At 64.9% G+C, this 20007-nt stretch overlaps 2 protein-coding genes across 4 annotated transcripts in view; one reads left to right on the top strand and one right to left on the bottom strand.

Annotated features, from left to right (window-relative positions):
* ESPN (espin) overlaps nt 1-13169 on the top strand; it is a gene marked incomplete at both ends in the record, with an annotated part of 30654 nt that extends 17485 nt beyond the window's left edge. The window contains 9 exons of one of the 3 annotated variants that reach the window (XM_082865694.1): nt 898-1169; nt 3791-3952; nt 4043-4238; nt 5573-5599; nt 6705-6850; nt 6927-7190; nt 11734-11813; nt 11904-11915; nt 13022-13169. In XM_082865694.1, the coding sequence (XP_082721820.1) occupies nt 898-1169; nt 3791-3952; nt 4043-4238; nt 5573-5599; nt 6705-6850; nt 6927-7190; nt 11734-11813; nt 11904-11915; nt 13022-13169 (1307 nt within the window). Of the gene's footprint in view, nt 1-897; nt 1170-3790; nt 4239-5572; nt 5600-6704; nt 6851-6926; nt 7191-11733; nt 11814-11903; nt 11916-13021 lie in introns of all 3 variants that reach the window. The other 2 variants (XM_082865695.1, XM_082865693.1) reach the window with 2 other exon arrangements.
* Nucleotides 13170-14395: 1226 nt separating this feature from the next.
* TNFRSF25 (TNF receptor superfamily member 25) lies at nt 14396-18490 on the bottom strand (the record flags this gene model as incomplete). The annotated part of the gene is made up of 10 exons (XM_082862436.1): nt 14396-14718; nt 14890-15070; nt 15539-15576; nt 15763-15870; nt 15969-16024; nt 16787-16865; nt 16959-17126; nt 17473-17607; nt 17794-17911; nt 18449-18490. 10 exons carry the CDS (start codon nt 18488-18490, stop codon nt 14396-14398), a joined length of 1248 nt encoding a protein of 415 aa, XP_082718562.1.
* Between the last annotated feature and the right edge of the window lie 1517 nt (nt 18491-20007).

Genomic DNA, 20007 nt, shown 5'->3' with positions numbered 1-20007 from the left:
ACACTCAAGAGTGCACACCCACACATGTGCACACACAACATACAGGTGTGAATGCACAACCACACGTACAGAACCATACAGACACCTACTCTACACGTGCGCACTCATGCACCCCAGGTCCACAGACCAATGCAAACACATTCACAAGGACAAAGAAGGGCTTCCCTGGTGGCGCAGTGGTTGAGAGTCCGCCTGCCGATGCAGGGGACACGGGTTCATGCCCCAGTCCGGGAGGATCCCACGTGCCGCAGAGCAGCTAGGCCCGTGAGCCATGGCCGCTGAGCCTGCGCGTCCGGAGCCTGTGCTCCGCAACGGGAGAGGCCACAACAGTAAGAGGCCCGCGTACCGCAAAAAAAAATAAAAATAAGTATAAAGAAGCACGTACACACATTCAGGAACATACACGAATGCACACTCAGGCAGAAGCCAGGCACACATGTTCACACGTGCTGACCACGCCCTGAGCTTAGGTGTCTGTCCACCTGCGATGCCTGCTTTACGCCGCCAGGTGGTGGCCTGCAGAGCTGCTGGGGCCCCCTGCAAAGATGCGGTGGGGCCGTCGGTACCCGCGCCGCCTGCCCGGCCACATCTGCCCCGAGGAGCCACCCCTCCACCCTCCAGGTGGCTGTGCTCCGCAGCCCTGTCTCGGAGCCCGCGGCCTCCTGCCAGTTCCGCTCAAGCCTGAGCACAGGCCTTTCCCCAACGAGTGCAGGGCTGCAGGTGGGCCAGTCCAGGGCGAGGGTGGGCCCGGCCCTGCGGGGCCCACGGTGGGGCCGTGTCAGGCTGCACCTGGAGCCTGCCTACTCCCGTGGCACGTTGTTTCCGGGCAGGAGGGGGTCTTGGGCCTGGGGGCAGCCTCTTTGCAAACTCCCAAACCCAGCCTTCCCTCTGTCCCAGGGCTTCCCAGCACGAGAGCTGCAGACATACAGAGCTACATGGACATGCTGAGCCCAGAGCCGGGCCTGCCCCGGAGCAGGATGGAGAGACCCAAAGCACCACTGCCACCACCCAGCTTCCCTCCACCATTCTCACCCCCAGGCACCCAGATGCCCCCACCCCCGCCAGGCTACCCAGCTCCCAAGCCCCCCGCGGGGCTACAAGCAGCTGACATCTACACGCAGACGAAGAACAAACTCCGCCATGTGGAGACCGAGGCCTTCAAGAAGGAGGTAGTGAACCCTCCCCAACCTGCCTGCCCTCCGGCCCCGGGAGTGGGCTGATGGGGGGGCAGCAGAGGCCAACAGGTGGCCCGGCTCATGGGTACAGGGCGGGCGGCGGGGGCGGGGGGGGGTGGTCCCTGGTCCAATGGCCTGTTCAGGAGTCAAAGCTTCCGGTCAGCCCCATGGCGGCTCAGGGCTGAGCACTGGGGACAGAGAGACGAGGAAGACAAAGCCAGCACCCTCTGGGGACTTGGGGGGCAGGGCGGGGGGAAGGAACACATACCCAGATAGCCCTGCCTCCCCGGGAGCTGGGTCCTCACCACCTCTTGCACAGGTGGCAGGGAGCTCATGGAGTCGGCAGAGCACACGTGCAAACTGCTCCTCCACAGGCGTACTCGTGCCCAGCTCCGGGCTCAGGTGGAGAGAGGGTCCCAAGGGAGTGTCTTCAGGTGGGAGATGCAGGCAGTGTGAAGGTGAGGGCTGGGAGGAGGGTGGAGGCCAGGGGAGGGGGCACCCGCAGGGCTCAGCACCCTCTCAGCATTGGGGGCTGGACGCGGGGGTAACATGGAGGTTGGCTCCCCAGTTTGGGGCTTCAGCTCCCAGGTGGGTAGACAAGCCAGTCCTGAGATGGGCGCCCTGGGGAGAAGCAGGCTTGTAAGAAGGGGCCGAATCCGGTGCGGGCACTTTGAGTGTGGGGTGCCCGGATGCAGGGCCTGTGGGCTCCTGGCCGAGGCTTTGGAGCAGGGGAGGGGGCAGAGGGCTGGTCTGCACAGCTCTGAGAGTCCTGGGCAGGGAGGCCCAGAGGAAGCCCTGGGGTTCTAGTCAAGAGGACAGAGGGAGGCTGGTCTGAGGCCGCAGGGGAGGGCAGCCTGAGGCCCCCTAGGGTCCTGTGGGAACCCTGACCTTGTAGTTCTCTCTCGAGCCCGAGGCAGGCTGCCCCAGGGCCGAGCTCAGTACACAGTTCCCACAGGTGACCCACATCGCAGGGCCACCGGCTGGGGGAAGGGGAGGACACAGCTCCACTGCAGGTCTTCTTGCTACCTCAGACCAGGCTCTCAGTGGGTTCCTCTTTCATCTCCAGAAGGTGAAGGCGGCCCAGGAGAGGCCTGCAGGGGGCCTAGGGCCAGCGGACTTTGCAGGCCAGGCGTGTGGGCCCTGCCCCAAGCCACAGGACAGGCGGCCCCTCCCCTGAGCCAGAACACCAGGACTGCGAGGTGCCGTGCCTCTCCCGTTGTGTGCGTGCCCGGCGGCAGGCGCTGGGCCGCTCCACAAGGGCCCTTTGTGTGCCCCGCGCCCCCCCCACACTCCCCGGCTTTTTCCGGACCGCGGGCAGGAGCAGGGTCGCAGCGTCCGCGCCTCGGGGATGCAGGGGGCGCCGAGGGGGCAGGCTGGCCCAGAAAACAAATCCCGCGGTGTCGCGTTTCCTTGCAACGTGAGCCCGGCGGGTGGGGCTTGGAGGGTCCGGGGCCACCGTGGGGACGCTTGGACTGGGGGTGGGGCAGGGGACAGCCCCTGCCAGGTGACTTGGCCTTTGGCCCTTGCGCCTCCTGTCTTTCTTCCCGGGCTGGGCTTAGTGGGGGGCAGATGCGACGGAGTGGGCGGCCCGCGCTGTCACCCGAGCCCGGCCTGCCGCCCCTGAAACCTGAGGCTTGGGCGCGGGTGTCGGTGTCCCTTACGCAGCCGGCGATGGTTTCCAGATGCGGGAGGGAAAGGGCGGGGGCGTGACCCGGAACCCGGGGGGCCAGACGTGGGGGGCTCCACTGCCCGTGGTGAGGCCCAAATTCTGTCTCTGGCGGATGGAGGGGGTGAGTGGGGGGATGAAGCCTGGGGTGCTCAGCCCAGAACGGAGGGAGAGAGGCGCAGGGGGGTGGGGCCACATCTGGCCTGTGGGGTAGGCGCGGCCCAGCGGCCAGGTGTTGGCGGAGCAGTGGGCGCCCCCGTGGCATTCCCGGCTGCTGGGGGTTTCGGCCCGGGATTGGCAGGCCCTGGGTGATGTCAGGCCGACAGAGCTCTCAGGCGCTCATAGGCGCGGGGTGGCGGGCTGGGCTGTAACCTGAGAGGAAGGATCAGGTAGCGCAGGTGTCGAGTCCATGCTGCCCCCGCTGCCAGGTGCACAGCGGGGGCCACCGGCACGGTCGCAGGTAGGAGCAGCCCCAGGCCGGAGCCGGGCGACTGAGGGCCCTGGGCAAGCAGTGGACTTCCTCGGGGCGGAACTCCCGCAAAGGAGTGTTGCGCGAAGCCTTGGTTTCGCGTGGGACCGTCTGGTCGCCGGGAGTGGGGTACGGCTGAGGCCTTAGCGCTGCCTAAGCTGGGAGCTACCCCTTCTCCAGCTCCCCCTGGCGTTTGGGCTGGGCCACCCCGCCCCTCGGCCCGCCCCTTCTAGCCACAGCGGGGGCCCCTGCGCCCCTTGGCCCGCGCCCAGAGCCCCTCCCTGTGGGGCCGACCGAGAGTGCCCTTTCACCGAGGCCCGCAGGACCCTCGCCCCATCCCCGCTCTGAGAACAGGAGGGTCTGGGACCGCGGCTGGCCACGAGCCCCCGGAAGGTTAAGAGTTGGGGAGGCGGGGAGAGGGATGTGGGAGGCGGAAAGGACAAGTGCCTGAAGCTCACTTCGCCCGCTGTCTTCCCGCAGCTGAGCTCCCGCGACGGCCGCAACGGGCTGCGGAGGCAGGACTCCAGCCGCAAGCCCCGCGCCTTCAGCAAGCAGCCCAGCACGGGGGACTACTACCGCCAGCTGGGCCGCTACCCCGGGGAGCCGCTGGCCGCGCGCCCGGGCATGGCGCACAGCGAGGAGGTGCGTGCCCGCCAGCCTGCACCCGCCGACCGCCCGGGACCCGGCCGGGCCGCCCGCGTCTCACTCGCTGGCCCCTCCGCTCCCCCGCAGGCGGCGCTGCTCCCCGGGAACCACGTGCACAACGGCTGCGGCGCGGACCCCAAGACGTCCAGGGAGCTGCCCCCGCCGCCCCCGCCGCCGCCGCCCCTGCCCGAGGCCCTGAGCTCGCCGCCGCCCGCTCCTCCTCTGCCCTTCGAGGGCTCTGGCCCTGGCTGCGGGCAGCGTCGCTCCTCCTCGTCTACTGGCAGTGAGTAGGGGCGGGTTGAGGGGTGGGGGGCGGTGCTAGCCCTGAAGGGGGAGGGAAACCAAGACCCCCTCCTCCCCACCCCACCGCCCCGGGCAGCTGCCACCGCCCTGGTGCTTCCTCTTTTGCTCTTTGATCTTTCTGCAGCCCCACCCCAATGAGGACTTGACCCTAAGGGGAGACTTGGGGTTGCTTTAGGTCCTGCCAGAGCAGGACAGGGCTGTGTGACCTGGGGCAAGTCCCCTTCCCTCTCTGGCCCTGCCTTCCACCCAGTAGGGAAGGCCTCCCAGCTCTGGTGGCTGCTGTTTCTGATGAGCTGGTGGTGCTAGAGGGAAACTCAGAGAAGTAGAATTAGCTTCAAGGAGGCAGGGTTGCTGGCCAACCTTCTTCCTGCCCCACATCTATCCTGAGTCACTCTTCCACTCCTGGCTGCTTTCCTTTGTTCTCCCAAGCTAGCTACAGCCCCGGGCCTGGCTATAGGGTCAAGGCCAGTAACCTGTCATACTCTGCCCTCCCCCTCCTGTTGAATCCCTGAGCATCCTTTTTTAAGAGCTAGACTGGTGACCAGGATTCCTGGGCTTCTCTTCTGAAATGCGGGACAGTCTCCTGCACGCCGGGGCTCCTGGAAGGCCCAGGAGGTGGTATCTGAGTGCTGATGCTTCCATTCCAGCCCGGCAGGGGGTGGCCAAGCTGCTCTCCTCACGCAGCCACTCGGTTCGGGGACCATGCTTACTGGTAGCATCCAAAGCTTCATTTCCCTGGCTAGGGATGCAAGGCTGCAGTAGCGTCCAGGGTAGGGCCAGCCTGGGCTCCTTGGGGTACCTGTGGAGCCGCAGCCCCTGCAGACCACAGCCCATGGTAGCATGTCCACCGTCAGCTGAGCGTCCAGAAAGGCCCCCAGCTTTGAGGTCAGTGCCTTCCCGTGGCAGCCTGGAGCAAGGCTGAAACTAGGAACAGAAGAAAAATAGACTCTGGGCTTCTCCAGACACCCCTTCGCAGCAGAGCCTGGGCTGGGTGCCCTATCCCATCCCAATGCCAAGATTGAGGCCCTTGCTAGGGGGGCCAGGGCCAATGGCAGCCCAGCCCAGTCCTCAGGGGCACCAACAAAGCTGGGAACTGAGCGGACCACCCTTGTGGAGCCCCAGAGCAGCCTGAGCCAGGGTCAGACGGACCGGAAAGTTCCTCCTCTCACCACCACCACCTGCCCCGCCCGCCCCCACGCATCTCCCCTCCTCCTGTCCTCCCTGGCCCTCTCTTGCTCTCTGTGATGTCCTAGCCTCACCCCAGCCCCCTCCCTCTCCTAACTTCGCTGTCACTTCTCTCCTCTCGGCCCCTAGAAGTGAGAGTGCTGAGACACAGGAAGAGTGAGTAGCTGCGTGCGCGGCTCCTGGCTGAGGCGCGGGGGCGGGACACAGGGCACGCTCAGGAAAAGCCAGGCTGACGGGCTGGGGTCTTGAGGAAGGGACGGGACCAGGGGCCGGCAGGCGAGGGGTCCTGGACACTACAGGTTCTACCCGCATTCTGTGCCGGGCAGACGGTTTTGCCTAAAGAAATGAGCCCGCAGCCGGCGCCCACCGGCACTTTTCCCTTTCTCCCCTCCCACTACCGCGCTCTGGGATCCCCAGCCCGGGGAACCCAGAAGCTGTTGGCCCCCTTTTTCCCCCTCACCCAGCCCTGACCCCTTCCTCAGTCTCTAAAGACAACCCTCCCCCAACTCCATTCGCCTCCGCCGGCCTCGTCGGAAAATGCAAACTCCGCGCCGCGCATTTGCATGTCGTCCGCCTGGCCCCTCGTCCTGAGTGCCCCGACCCTATATCCTTAGTAAGGTCTCGGCTTCCCCGGGTCCACCAGAGCTGCGCTGCGCTTTGCCATAAGTGTGCTCCGTCTGGGCTTGCCACCAGTGCGTCTGCGCGTGTGTCTGTCTGTGGGTGTGTGGGGGGAAGGGGGCCGGCTGGCTTCTGGCATCCAGGGTCCCGAGTCTATAGCCATGGAAGCCCCAGGTGACTCAGTCCAAGGGTCGCTGGGGTTTGCTGGTGCAGAGAGATGGCCAGGGGGAGACTCCACCCTGGCGGGGCAGGGCCAGGGAAGCCGGGACAAAGGTCGGGTGGCTGGCCCCAGGTAGTGTTCTGGAGCTCGGCAGTCAGTGCGCTGGGCGAAGATATACGCTAGAGGCCCCAGGGCCGGCCCGGGAGCCATCATGAACTCCCAGGGGCCTCCAGGCGGGGGCTCCACACCCCGTGAGTAGGGCCGGGAGGATGGAGGGGCTGCGCGGGCTGCCAGCTGAGGACCCGCCTCTGGGGTCCCAGAGAGCTGCCTGCGGGACCCGGGACCTGGAGAGCTGCCCTCTGAGCCCAAGGGAAGGCCCCGGCCTGCGCTGACTTGGGGAAGGGGGCAGCGGAGGGCAGGTAGGGGGTGGCGGGGACGCGGGCCTCACACCAGGCCAACGTCTCCTCTCCTGCCTCCGCGCAGGCACCAAGTCTTTCAACATGATGTCCCCGACGGGCGACAACTCAGAGCTACTGGCTGAGATCAAGGCGGGCAAGAGTCTGAAGCCGACGCCGCAGAGCAAGGGGCTGACCACGGTGTTCTCGGGCAGTGGGCAGCCGGCCTCCCAGGTAGGCGATGCGACAGAAGCCCCAGCCCCTCGACCCCGCCCACCCGGCACTCAGCCCCGCCGCTTCTCCCCCGCAGCCCGACTCGCCGCTGCCGCCGGCCTCGCCGGCACCGTCACGGGCCCGGAGCCCCACCCCGCCGGCCGCGGGGTCCCAGCCACTGCTCAACGGCAGCGTGGCGCCGGCGCCGCCTGCCACCCCTGCGCCGGGCGTGCAGCTCGACGTGGAGGCGCTCATCCCCACGCACGACGAGCAGGGCCGGCCCATCCCCGAGTGGAAGCGCCAGGTCATGGTGCGCAAGCTGCAGCTGAAGATGCAGGAGGAGGAGGAACAGAGGCGGAAGGTGGGCGGGGTTGGGCTTCCAGAGGGCCCTGGGGTCCGCACCTGGGTCCACAGCCCATGCCCCACATCATCCCCCAATCTGCCCGGGACCTTTCAGCCTCAGACGGCTCCCATTACCTTTGAGAAAAAGCACGATGGGACCACCACCCCTCTTCTGGGCTGCTTCCCAGTCTCCACCACCAGCAGCAGCCCACAACAGCCTGTCCTTTAATGCGATGGCAGTGTTTATCAAAGTCTAAGATGCCCTCACATCGCCCGTGATCTTATTAAAATGCTTTTTCTGATTCAGGTGCTCTGGGTGGGGATGGGATTCTGCGCTTCTGACAAGCTCCCGGGTGAGGTTGACTCATCCAAGGGACCACCTGAGTAACCAAGAGGCTTTTGGTCGTAGTCAGACTGGCCTGGGCTCTTTCCCTGAACTACCACTTTCCACTGATACTGAGCCTCGCCCAGCCTCGGGTTTCTCATCTGTCGGATGGGTTGATCATCCCTGGCTGGCAGGATAGTTTGCCATTGATCTGCTCAACAGACATCCCCCCGGCGCCGTCTATGTGTTACACACTGTTGTCGCCTCTGGGGATTCACGGTGAATATGTCAGGGCCGGTGGTGGTGGGGGGTGTCAACCAACAAGCAAGTGCAGCACCTTCGTCGAGTGATAAGTGCCCCCAAGGAGACAAAACAGGGCAGTGTGAGAGAGTGAGCAAGTGGGCAGGTGCTCTGATGGGGAGGGCAGAGGACTGGGGCAGCCCTAGACCGACCATCCTGTTTGGGTTTGGGGTGGTGGTAGGGGAGGAGAAAGTGATGTCTCAGGTAGACTTGGAAGGTGAGGAAGAAGTGGACAGGGGAAGAAGTGGGTCAAAGAGCGAGCAGGAAGGACCGGGGAGGCCTGACGGTCAGAGTGGGTGTGGCAGCTCCAAGACATTACCACTGAAGGGGGTGGAGTGGAGACGCCAGGAGCGGCCAGATAACTAAGGCCTGGCCTTGAAGACAATGGACTTTCTCCTGGAGTAGTGGGGAGCCTGGGAGTGGGGTTAAGCGGAGAAGTTGGTATCGTCATATTTGTATTTGGGAAACATCTTTGTGTGGGGGGCGGTGGTGGGCCGGGATGAACTGGGAGGCCAGTGAGGAGGGGATGGCAGCCCCTCCCCCCCACCTGGGCTGGGAAAACCCGGCACTAAAATGAGGAACAGATGAGACTATGAGTGCCTGGCAAGCCTAGCTCTGTAAGTTGTGTTATTATTCCAGGAGTCAGAGAGGGTGGGAAGAGGGGTGAAAGCCACAGCTTCAGCCACTTTAAGGACCTCTCATTCAGCAGTAAAACTGACAGCACGGACAGGGAGGTCTTGGGCCTCAGGGGAGTTTGATTAGGGGTCATCCGCCTGGGGTGAGGCGCGGCCTTGCTGGGATCTGGCCTCGAAATCGCAGACCTTGGATGGGGAGGGAGAGGGCTGCCGTCCGTCGCAGCTTCAACGCCTTTTGCATGTTCCTTTGGTGGTGTAATGAGCGAGCAAGCCAGGTGTGGAGACCCCATCTGCCGGCCCTGCCTCTGCAACAGCGCCCAACGACCGGCTGTGTCCCTGCCAGCGACCAGAGCGGACACTGCCCAGCGCCTGGAGCGGCGGCCTGGGCCGAAGCCTCGTCCCAGTGTAATTGCCCGCCGGCCAGGCGCGGCGCGGCCCGTCCCTGCAAACGCAGCCCCGCGGAGCCATTACACCACCCGGGACATGCAAAAGGCGCCCCCGGCGGCCGCTGCGGAAGCCGGGCCAGAGGGAGACGCGCCTCCCTCCCCTCTCTTGTCTTCCCCGCCTTAGCTGACGGCCGCCAGCTCGTGCTGCTACCCCCGCGAGGGCTGGAGGTACTCCCGCGAGTACAACGGCATCCTCGGGCCCTTCGGCGAGCTCATGACCGAGGCCGACATCCTCCGCATCGAGCAGCAAATCGAGAACCTGCAAGTGTTGCACAAGGCGCAGAAGCTGGAGGCGCGCCTGGAGCAGCTGGAGTTGGAGCTGGAGCAGCTGCTGCCCATCTCGGCCGCCCTGTCGGCGCCGCGCTTCACCGTCGACCCGCGCCGCATGCACGGCCGCGCCGCCAGCCTGCCTGCCTGGTGCAGCAAGATCTCCAAGCTGCTCAAGAGCATGGCCACGCTGCTGGCCGCGCTGGGCGGACGGCCCGCGCACCTGGCCGAGCTACTTGCCGCCGACACAGGCCAGCCGCTGCCGCCGCTGACCGACGCCCCCTGGCGGCCGGGCCCGCTCTGCTTGGGCCGCTCGCATTCGCTCAGCTGGTGCCGTGAGGCCGTGGCGCGCGAGATCCTCGAGTGCGGCGTCTCGGTGCGGCACCTCCGCGCCACCTACGAGCGGCGCGCCCAGGGCTCGGCGCCGGCGCGCGGCCCGCCCCGAAAGCTCTCTCTGCCCGCCGGCGCCCCGCGCCGCGAGCCCATCCTCGAGGAGGACTACGTGGTGGCCGGTACCGGCGAGCCAAGCGGCGCCGCCGCCAACGGCCTGCTGGCCGCGGGGGAGCCCCTGGGCGTCCTGGGCCCACCCGAGGCGCCAGGACGCCAGGCGACGCTGCCCGAGCCCGAGCAGTTGGCGCGCAGGCCGCCACCCTCCACCGAGCTGCGAGGCGTCCAGGACTACATCGACATGCGCAAAGAGCGCATCGTCTACCTTTTCCTGGAGCACTGGCGCAAGTGGACCTTCCGCGGCCCCGGGCGCCACGCCCAGGTGCGCCTGCGCAGACTGCTGCCCCGCGTGGTGGCCGCCGGCGCCGACCCCGGCCCGGAGGCAGCCGACGCCTCCCAACCGCCGGCGGGCGATGGCCCGGACGAGCGGCTGCTGCGCCTGCTGAAGCAGCGGCAGGTGGTGGGCAAGCTGCTGGGCCACTGGCGGAGCCTGCTGCGGCAGGTGCCGGCGCGCCCGCCTCGCGGCCCGGGCCTGTCACACGGCTTATACTGGCCTGAGCACTTCTTGCCGCCCCTCGACGGCGGCGCGCCCCGGCGGTACGACAGCCTCACGCTCGACCTCTTCATGCTCGGCTACTTCCAGCTGCTCGAAATGGGCCTGAGCCGCGAGGAGCGCAAGTTTCGCCACCTGCTGTGCTACGAGATGTTCGACCGGCTGGGCAGCCACCCTTGGGAGCTCATCCGTCTCTTCCACCGCGTGGTACTCGAGGAGGTGGAGGCCGGCCGGCGCGGCTGGAGCGACGGCTTCGAGGACCTCAGGCGCCAGTTCTTCGGAGACACCCCGGAGGCTGAGCCGGCCCGGATAGGAGAGGTGAAGGAAGGGACGGATAAGGAAGAGAGGGAGCCGACCGAAGAGGCCGCCCCAGCTCAGACGGGCGACTGGCCGGAAGGGCAGCCAGAGGCGCCGGCCCCTGCGCCGCAGCCCCCGTCCCCACCCCCGCCAGCCGCGCCTCCCCCGACGTCGGCCCCTCCTAGTTCCGAAGCCCCCGCCGAAGAACCCCTGGAGCTGGTATCTGAGATGGGCGAGTTCAGCAATGAGGACATCTGCCGGTACATCGACCGCAGCTTCTCCTTCTGGAAGGAGAAGGAGGCAGAGCTTTTTGACATCTGAGCCGCAGAATTCGGAATTTACCCTCAAGCGTCTTAACCCGGGCCTGGATGCCTGTCTGATGCCCTCCAGAGGTCAGAATACGGCAGGAAGAAACCAGGACAGGACGAGTGGCCTTGGAAAAGCCAGAGTGCCCAGAACCAGGCTGCCTCAGCCTTTGAGATCCCACGGTGGCCGGTTGTGGGGTGTTGGCCGGAATGGGCAGGGCACGGCACAGAGCCAACCAGGTGTCCCCCTCTGGCTCTCCAGCGATGCCTGGCTCCCTGTGGAGCCAGGTGGAAGCAGCAGCCCCTCTGAGTGCGGGACTGTGGGTCCCCCTTGGGGCAGTGTGGCTCTCTTTCTTTCTTTGGTTTTTCACTGGAGTTCATAGCTACCTCTTTGGCTGAGGTCAAGGGAGCCACATGTGCAGTGTTCGTGTGACGTGTCCAGACCCTTTCTCCTCTGTAACATGCAAGTAATAAAACACTTTGCTGTAAGCTGCCTGTGTTGGATGCCCCCACCCCCATGTCATTGCAGCCACACGATTGTAGAGCTAGCGTCTACCCGCTCTCAGAATAGGACAGGCATGGAAGAGAAGGTCCTTCACAGTGGAACCAGGGACCGGCCTGAGCCTCTCTGAGCAGGCAGGATCTGTGGAGGCCCACGTATGAGTCTGCCCAGAGATTCTGGGCCAGGGGCCTGGAGCCATCTATCCACCCCACCCTGCCCCCCGCCCCCCACCCTGGGGAGTCTCCCCCTCTGCTCTCCTACGCCTCCTACACTCAGCTCTGACCTCTCTGGCGCCGCCTCTGGGACACGGGGGCCTGAGTCCCCATCCATTTGCCCTATAGAAGGGCATCAAAAGAGTCTCTTCCTGCGACCCCATCTGTGTCCCATTGTCCCTGACTCAGGCAGCTCCCCTGGGTGGGGGAACACCCCCGCTGACCCCCGTGTCCCAGCCCATGCTGGCCCTGAAGCCTTGTGCTGTGTTTCAGGAGAAGGAGGAGGAGGCCTGGCTGGCCAGCATGCCCGCCTGGAGGCGGGACATCCTGCGGAAGAAGCTGGAAGAGGAGAGGTGAGCTGAGGAAGATGCGGGGCTTGGCAGGGTGTCTTGAGCGTGTCCCTGAGGTGGTGGTGCCAACTAACGCCATCTCTTTTCTTCCAGGGAGCAGAAGCGGTGAGTGTGGGGCTGGGCCCAACCTGTGTCCCCTCCCCCCACCCAGTCACAGTCCTTTGGCCCCTTCCTCCAGCCCCAATCTTGAGCGCATCCCCTTGTCACTCAGCCCTGTTAGCACAGTGTCTTTGCTCCCAGTAATGCCGCCAGACCCCTCTCCCCCAGGAACTTACCCACTGCACCTCAAAGTCTTGCTCTTACGCTGTAATGACCTGTCCCCAATTACCCAGCCCCCATCTCCCGTTAACCTAGACTTTCTGCCTTGCAGTTAACCCAGCCTCAGTATCGATAACCTAGGGCATCTGCCCCTCAGATCTTTAGTTTCTGCCCTTAGTAATCTAGCCGAGTGCTGTCTGATAGATGTATCAGTTGAGCCACATATGTGATATTAAATTCCGCCGCCACTGAAAAAATAAAAAGATGAGTGAACTTAATAGTCTATCTTAACCCAATAATAATAATTATGAAGATCATTGAGATGTCTTACACTCTTTTTTAAAACTAAGTCTGCGAGATGCGATGAGCATTTGCACCTACAGTGCATCTCAGTCCCAACATTTCGTATGCTCAAACAGCCACACGTACTGAGCGGCTACCTCATCAGCAGTGCAGATCTAGCCATGGTCTAATAACCTGTCCCTAATCACCCAGCCCCTGTCTCCCAATGATGTGGCCCCTCTGTTTCCCAGCAGCCCAACCCCAGTCCCCAGGAACTTGGGTCCTAGCCCCTGCACCACGCCCTCCTCACTCTCTGTCACACTGTGACCCAGCACCTCTGTTTCCAGTAACACCCCCAGCCAGCAATAACCCAGCTACAGCCTCTCGCTTTCCCAGCTCCTGTGTGTCCCCCAGTGACCCCAGTCTGCCCCCAGTCAAGCTCCTCTGTCCCCAGCAATCCCGCCCACATGCCTCCTAACCCACCCCCTGTCCCCAGTCACCTTCTACTCCTACAACCCATTGCCCTGCCCACCATGCATGAGTGCCTCTGTCCCCAGCAACCCAGCCCCTGCCCTCAGTAACCCACTCCTTGCCACCGGTGACCCCCCCAAATGGGGCCTGGCCCACCCTCTCACCCTTGCCCGGGACTGTGCCCCCCACCCCATGCCCAGGAAAGAGGAGGAACGACAGAAGCAGGAGGAGATGCAGCGGGAGAAAGAGCAGTCGGAGAAGCTGCGGACGCTCGGCTACGACGAGAGCAAGCTGGCGCCCTGGCAGCGACAGATCATCCTGAAGAAGGGGGACATCGCTAAGTACTAGACGCCGCCCTCCTGCTCGCAGCCTCGCGAGCTTGGGGCCGCCCCCAGACCCCGCCCCAGCCTGCCAGGCCCGGGCCGAAGGGCTGGGAGCCGCGCCGCCCTCCCCTCCCGCGCTGGAACCCCTCCTTGACCCCTACCCCGGGCACCCCCCTTCCCCCGCACCCGCATCCCCAGCCCCGGGCGACGCTGGAGCGCGCCCGCCGCCGCAGTCGCCCAGAAAAAGTGCCCAAGCTGTTGACGCAAAAAGACGCTGCTTATTTGCATGCCTACTTACGTATATTTGCATGTTCGTTGAATGTCAAAGTGTGCAGAGCTCTCCCCAGCCCGTGGGTGGTGACCTTGGTTTCCTGCGGGTCGCGCGCCCTGCTGCCGCCCCCTCCCCTGCACCCCGGAGCCCGCGTCGCTGGCGCATCCTGGGCGGAGGCAGGCCCCGCGCTCGGGGAAGGGGTTTTCCTCTCCCCTGACCCAGATCAGCGCCCGGCCTAGCCCCGGCCGCATTTCCCATCCCCGCCGAGGGTTTCCTCTCAGTCATTTGTTTACCAGAAACGATGAAAACTGCAAACTGCCCGTCGGGACAGCGTTGCCGCTCCCGGCGCCCCACCTCCAAGTCTGCGCGCCGTCCCCAGCCAGGCCCCGCACTCCCCGGACGCTTTCACGGTCCTGGTGGAGTGAGTGGAGGACGAGGGATCCTGAAGCTGTGTCTCCAACTGCTGCCTCCCCGGTCCCTGCCATCTCGCACCCGCATTAAAGCTCTCTCAGCCGCCCGGGGCTCATGCTCACTCTAACTCGTCGTCACCGCGACTTCCTCTCCTCGGGGTAACTGGGCCACGGCGGAGCTGGAGGTGCAGGCTTGGGCTAAGGGCCACACTGGCCTCCGCCGTGGGTGGCAAGACTTCTGGCCCTTTCGACGCCCCTGGGAAAACCAAGCCTGGGCCACTTAACACCCCCGGTCCCGCGGAAACACCAAGCAGCAGCTTTTCTTCATAGATTTTTAATAATACCAAGGCCTCAGCCAAACACAGGCCGAAAAACAGCTGATGGTCGTTGGCGCTTCCTCGCCTTAACTGGAACCTTGGGGGCGCACAGGGGTGAGGCTGGCTGGCGCTGCTACGCAGGGCCGTGCCAGGGGCTTAATAAGTGACATTAAATGTCTACACGCATAAGTAACCGTACTTAGGGCTTCTGCAAGGGCCACCAGAGCCTCGCAGTGGCGGGTGGGCCCCGGCGTCACGGGCCACGCTGCAGGCGGCTCCGCAGGTCCTCGGCGCAGCCGTCCAGCCCCATGCGCTCCAGGGCGGCGTAGACGGCGCCCAAGCCCGCGGGCTGCTGCTGGCGCCAGCGCTTGAGCATCTCGTACTGCTGGTCGCGGAAGCGCCCGACCTCCACCTCCACCGCCTCGATCTCCGCCTCGCGCAGCCCCAGCGTGCGCACGAACTCCTTCCAGCGCCGCGCGGGCACCGCGTCCATCACGTCGTAGAGCTGCGGGCCCGGCTGGAGCACGGCGGCCGCCGAGCCTGCAGGGGACGCCGGCGAGGGCGGGGGCGGCGGGCCTGCGGCCAGAGAGAGCCAATGGGGAATGCGGGCAGGGGCCCCGCCGGGCAGGGAGGTCCGCCTGGTCAGTTAGGGGACGGGAAGTGGGCAAGTGGCCTCAGGAAAGCACAGCTTATCACCTCGGACTCAGGAAAATGGGGTCAAGGCCTCAGGCCCCTGAAATCCCTTACCAAGAGCTCTGCTGGGCAGCTGGTCCCAGGACCACGTCACCTCCGGGCAGGGCGCCTCCTGGGCCTGGGGAGAGCCAGAGGTCCGGCTGCTGCCTATCAGCTGGACGGTGCAGACCTTCTCGCCGCTGCTGGGTGTTACCAGAAGGGTGGGGCTGCTGTCCGGGGGTGAGAGGTGGGTGGCCTGGAAGCCAAGAGAGGCCCCAGGTCAGCCTCGCTTGCCTGACTCTGGGGTCTCTGGCCGGGGGTGGGCATCCCTGGCTCAGTCAGCAAACATCCCGCGGTGCCACCTCCCCCGGTAGCCATGCTCTCTCACTGTGACCCAGTAGAAGAGCTATCCTGCCTGGAACGCCCTGCCCCTGCTGCCCTCTCCTTGTTCCGCCAGTCCTGGTAGAGGCCTCACCGTGGTGACACTCTTCCTACTGAGCTGTTCGCTCCTGTTTACCTGTCTGGACCCCCGTAGACTCAGAGCCACCTGAGGACGGGCCCTGAGCTGCTCTCACTCGCTGATAACTCAGCACATGTGTTCGTGAGGTCTACTCCGTGCCAGCTACCAGGCGCCGCGCTGGGATCACGAGTTATAATAAGGCCCAACCGCTCAGCTCCGGAAAGCTTGTTCACTCTCATCCTAGAACACTACTGAGAATCTTACCTGCAGCGAGGTCAGGGCCTCCACCCCAGCTTCACCTGCTGAGAGACACCAAGAGAGTTTAATCAGCAACCAGGCAAGGCTCCGGAACCTGCGTCCCTCAGCACCCACTCCCAGCGCTCCCTGCCTCAGTTTTCCCCCACTGGATCAGGCTGAATGGGCTCTGGGCTACCCACCCTGACCCCAGACCTCTAGGAACGTGGGCGCGCGCGTGCACGTGCGCTTACCAGGAACTATGGCCTTGCAAAGCTGGCAGCGGCGGTATGTGTAGGTCAGGGTGGCACCAAGCAGGAGTGGGACCACCAGGGCTGCCAGGAGCACCTGGACCCAGAACACTGAAAGAGCAGCTGGTGGGTGGCGGGTGGTAGCTGTCCCCCACCCTCCCCTCGGCCCATCCCAGCTCTCCCACTGGCGTCTCCATTTCACCACCTACCCTGCCTCCAGCCACAGACAGCCACACAGGGCCCAGGACAGCCCCCAAGGGTGCTCCTGCAAGGGGAGGGGATGCGGTGGAGGGTGAGGGAGTACACACCGGGGGGAGGGGGTGGGACTGCTCAGGACCACCTGACATCTTCTCCATCCTGGAGGCCCTTCCCTGCTGAAAGCCTCACTCTACCCAAGAATGTTCCCCAAGTACTGCTGAAACGTCACTGGTGTCCATAACAGTAACAACAAACACTACTTACTGAGCTTCTTCTAGACTAGACTGAGGGTCACCAGAATGTCAACTCTGGGATTTGCCTGTTTTGTTGCCTGTTGTTTCCCCAGCACCTAGAACGGTGTCTGGAAATGATAGAAGCTCAAGAAACACTTGTGGAGCAGATGCGTGAATAAAGTTAGTCACCCCTTAATCAGAGCCCTGGGGAGAGCCACTAACACTCCCACGTTCAGATGGGGAGCCCACAGATTGGAGAGGTGAAGTAACTCGCCCAAGATTCCTCCGAGAACAAGGGGCAGATCTTGAGTGTCAGCCCAAGTTTTGAAACTATATTAACGCAACTCTCTCTATAAGTGACACATCCTATCCTTAACGTAGGGCTGGAAGGATTACTAAAGGGAAGTATGACATAAAGTGAAGATATGCCCCCTTAGTTATCTGACATAAGGTGAATTCAGATTTCTCTTTACCATCCCATGTTTGCCTGAGGTGGGACCCACTTACCATAGGGTCAAGCCCCCTCCTCCCTGACCCTCGATCCCCACTCTGCTCCCAGCCTCCCTTCCCCCAGCCCAGGGCAGCCAGGAAGTTACGTGGGACAGGACACGCAGCTGTTGCCGTATTCATAGAAGCCGGGCAGGCAGGTCCCACAGTGAGTGTCTCCGCTGGAACCTGTGGTCCGGGAGATGGTGCGGGTCAGGACGGGAGAGAAGGAGGCAGGGGAAGGGGGTGTGGGAGTAGACGGCCCGGATCAGGGGTACCCACAGGGGGCCCGCGTGCGGCGGTGCACGGCCTCACAGTCTGGGCACGGGTGGCAGCGAAAGGGAGAGCTGTGGGGACACTGGCTGACGACGCAGTCCATGAACCAGCCTGGCTTGCAGCCGCAGTGGGTGTCCGCCACCGCCGAGCAGTTCTTCAGGGCCACCTGGGAGGCTGGCAGGGGAGACGGGGGACAGCAGAGGCTGTCAGAGCCAAAGAGCCCCACAGAGAGGCAGGACAGGTCCCCCAGAGAATGGAGATGAGGAGACCAGAGACAGGGCCACCCCCAAAGTGAGAGAAATGTGGAGATCACCACAGAGCAGAGGCTGGAAGGTCACCAGGATGAGAGGGCACAAAGGCATCCTGAGGCAGGACCAGGGTAGAGGGCCCCAGGGTGGGGTGTGCACAGGGCTCTCCCAGCCAAAGGCTGGGCTCGAGCCAGCCACTTTCTTCAGAAGGACCCCAGCCAGGGCCTGTCCTCCAGAGCCGCCCTGCCCCCAAGCACCAGGCAGCCCCGCACCTTCCTCATCACAGGCCTGGCAGCGGGCACAGCGGGTCTTGTGGTGGTTCTCCCAGGCCAGGAAGGTGCCCCGGGGGCACGGGAGACAGGTGGAGATGCCACAGGGCTTTGTGCAGGGGGCCTTCAAGTAGTGCCCTGTGGAACCCAGCCTGGGGTCAAAGAGGGCTGCCACCTCCCTATCCCGGGCTCCCTACTTCCCTCCCAGCCTCCCCTCGCCCCATCCCTGGCCTGCCTACCACCACTCCCCAGCCCTCCTGACCTCCGCCTGCCCCATCGGCCCTCACTTCCTGCCACGTCCCTCCCACTCCTTCAGCCGCTCACCTGCTGGGCAGCCCCCGCAGCAGACCAGACCACTCCTCATCTGGAAGCTGTGCACACAGTCACACCTGGGGCTGGGAGTGCTGCCCTGGCCCTGGGCACCCAGCAGCAGGAGGAGGGCCTGGGGGACAGGGGCTGCTGGTTCCCAGCCTGGCTGCCCAGGCGGGGGGCTCTCTCTACCCGGTCTCCCCAGCCTTCAGGGGCCCCAGCACTTGCCCCCAGAGCAGCCCACTTCTCAGGTTCTTGCCCCAAAGGGGTGCCCATCGGTGGGGCTCTGGACTAACTTCCTTCCCCTGTGCACAGACCAGGCTTGGGAGGGGCAGAGAAGAGGGTTCCCGCCAGCCCCTCCCTCAAGACTGGGCAGCAGGCGGTCCCCACCCCCACCCACGCCCTTGCTAAGGTGGGGGGCCCTGATCTTTCTCTGCCTGGGGACCCCAGATCCCTCCCGCCCCGAGAGGGTGTTTCCTCTCGGCGGAAGGGCCCCACCCCGGCTGAACCTCTAACTTAGGTCGGAAGAGGGGCCGGCCCAGCCCCCAGCGAGGCAGGATCGGAGCCTCCTATCCCCACCCCCACCCCATCCCCGCGTCCCCTTCCTCCGCCGCCTCGGGGACTCAGGCCCCGGCCAGGCTCGAGGTCGTGCCCCCGCGACCCCACTCACCGCAGCCAGCGCCGCCGCACACGCCCCGGGCCGCGGCTCCATGGCCCTGGGCGCCAAGCTGGGCCCTCGACCCGACCCGGTCTTCCCCGCTCCGCCCGCCGCGGGTGGGGCCCAGGCCGGCGCCCGCAGGCCCGCCCCGCCCACCCCGCGCCGCCCGAAGAGCCCGCCTAGGGGGAGGGGGAAGGGGAGGGGGAGGGGGAGGGGGAGGGCGCAGGGCGGGGCCGCCGGTACCAGGAAGCGAGCCCCCAGGCCGAAGCCCGCACCTGAGCTCACCTGAGGCGGTTGGTGGGCAAGGTGCACACAGCACAGGGCTGCAGCCAGGTCCCACGCCTGGGTTCTAGCTTCAACCCTGAGACCACCGCTTCCTAGGGAGGCGACCTCCCCTCTCTGGGCCTCAGAGCCCGCCCTCAGCCATGAGGGGTTGGGCCAGAAGTACCCAGGTGGGAGACCCACCCTCCCCACGTACTGCGTGGCGTCCCCCCGCCCTGGAGGGGAGTCCTAGGGGGCACTTTCAGCAGAGCCTGAGACCATGGCCCACCCTGGCATAAGCTCAGAGGGGTGGCTCAGGGCGGGGCTCTCTAAGGTACCACGTGGGGGAGGGCACCTCGCGGGGGGCTCTAGTGGTGGGCCTCATGTCTGCGGCAGGGGACAGGGGTTGATCTTGGGAGTACTAGTCAGGCGACCTCCGCCCGACTAATTCACTTCTGCTCCCACAGTCTCTTCCAGCGGGGCCCCACCAGAGGGAGGGGGCGGGAGCCCAGGGAGGCACCCAAGTGCACCTGAGTCCAGAAAGGGGGGCGTTCCAAAAGCAAAGGACTCTTTCCGGTGGAGTATATACAAGTCTTTATAAAAGAATCAAAAGCTCAATAAATATGCAACTTTACACAGAGCCCAACCCAAGATCTGGGTGGGTGGGTAGGTGGGAGGGAGGCGAGGGCAGGGGAACCGTCCCATTCGGGGCCAGATGAGGGTGGATGGAGGTGGGAAGGGCTGCCTGGGATCCCAGCCCTGGAGCCCAGCCCAGAGGCTTGGAGCTGGTGACTCCGGGGGTATTGGGCAAGGGACCCTGCCTAGGCTGGGGGGCGGAGGCACAGGCAGGTTAGTGACAGTGGTGGCTGTAACAGGGCCCTGCAGCCTGGGCCTGGGCCTCTGCTGAGCCCTCCTCCACTTCCAGCCAGTCTGGCAAAGTGCAAATTGGGCCCTGGGGGCGGTGGCAGGGGTCCTGCCCAGCACTCTGGCTGGGGCACACATAAGGCAGCAGCTGGAGCAGGGGCCGGCACACCCCAGGAGGCGTGCTGTCTGCTGTCCCTTGGTCAGTGGCACCCCTGGGAGCCTCCCTCTGCTCAGACCTCCCTGCAGTGGAGAGGAGGGGAGAGACGGGCCTTCCTTGGCTGAAGGCATCCGGAGGGGCTCCAGCCACCCTCTCCTCCCGACCGGGATCCTCAGGCCTCTTCTTCACCACTGCCCACTGTGTCCTCCTCACCAGGTGCTGAGGCTGGTCTCAGGCTCCCTCTCCCACACCCGTCCCCAAATGCCATCTGCTCCCCGCCATGATAGTG

The sequence above is a fragment of the Leucopleurus acutus genome (genome assembly GCF_964270905.1).
Source record: "Leucopleurus acutus genome assembly, chromosome: 2".
Lineage (NCBI taxonomy): Eukaryota > Metazoa > Chordata > Mammalia > Artiodactyla > Delphinidae > Leucopleurus > Leucopleurus acutus.
Note: the sequence above shows the minus strand (reverse complement) of the source record. Positions and strands in the feature narration are given on the sequence as shown.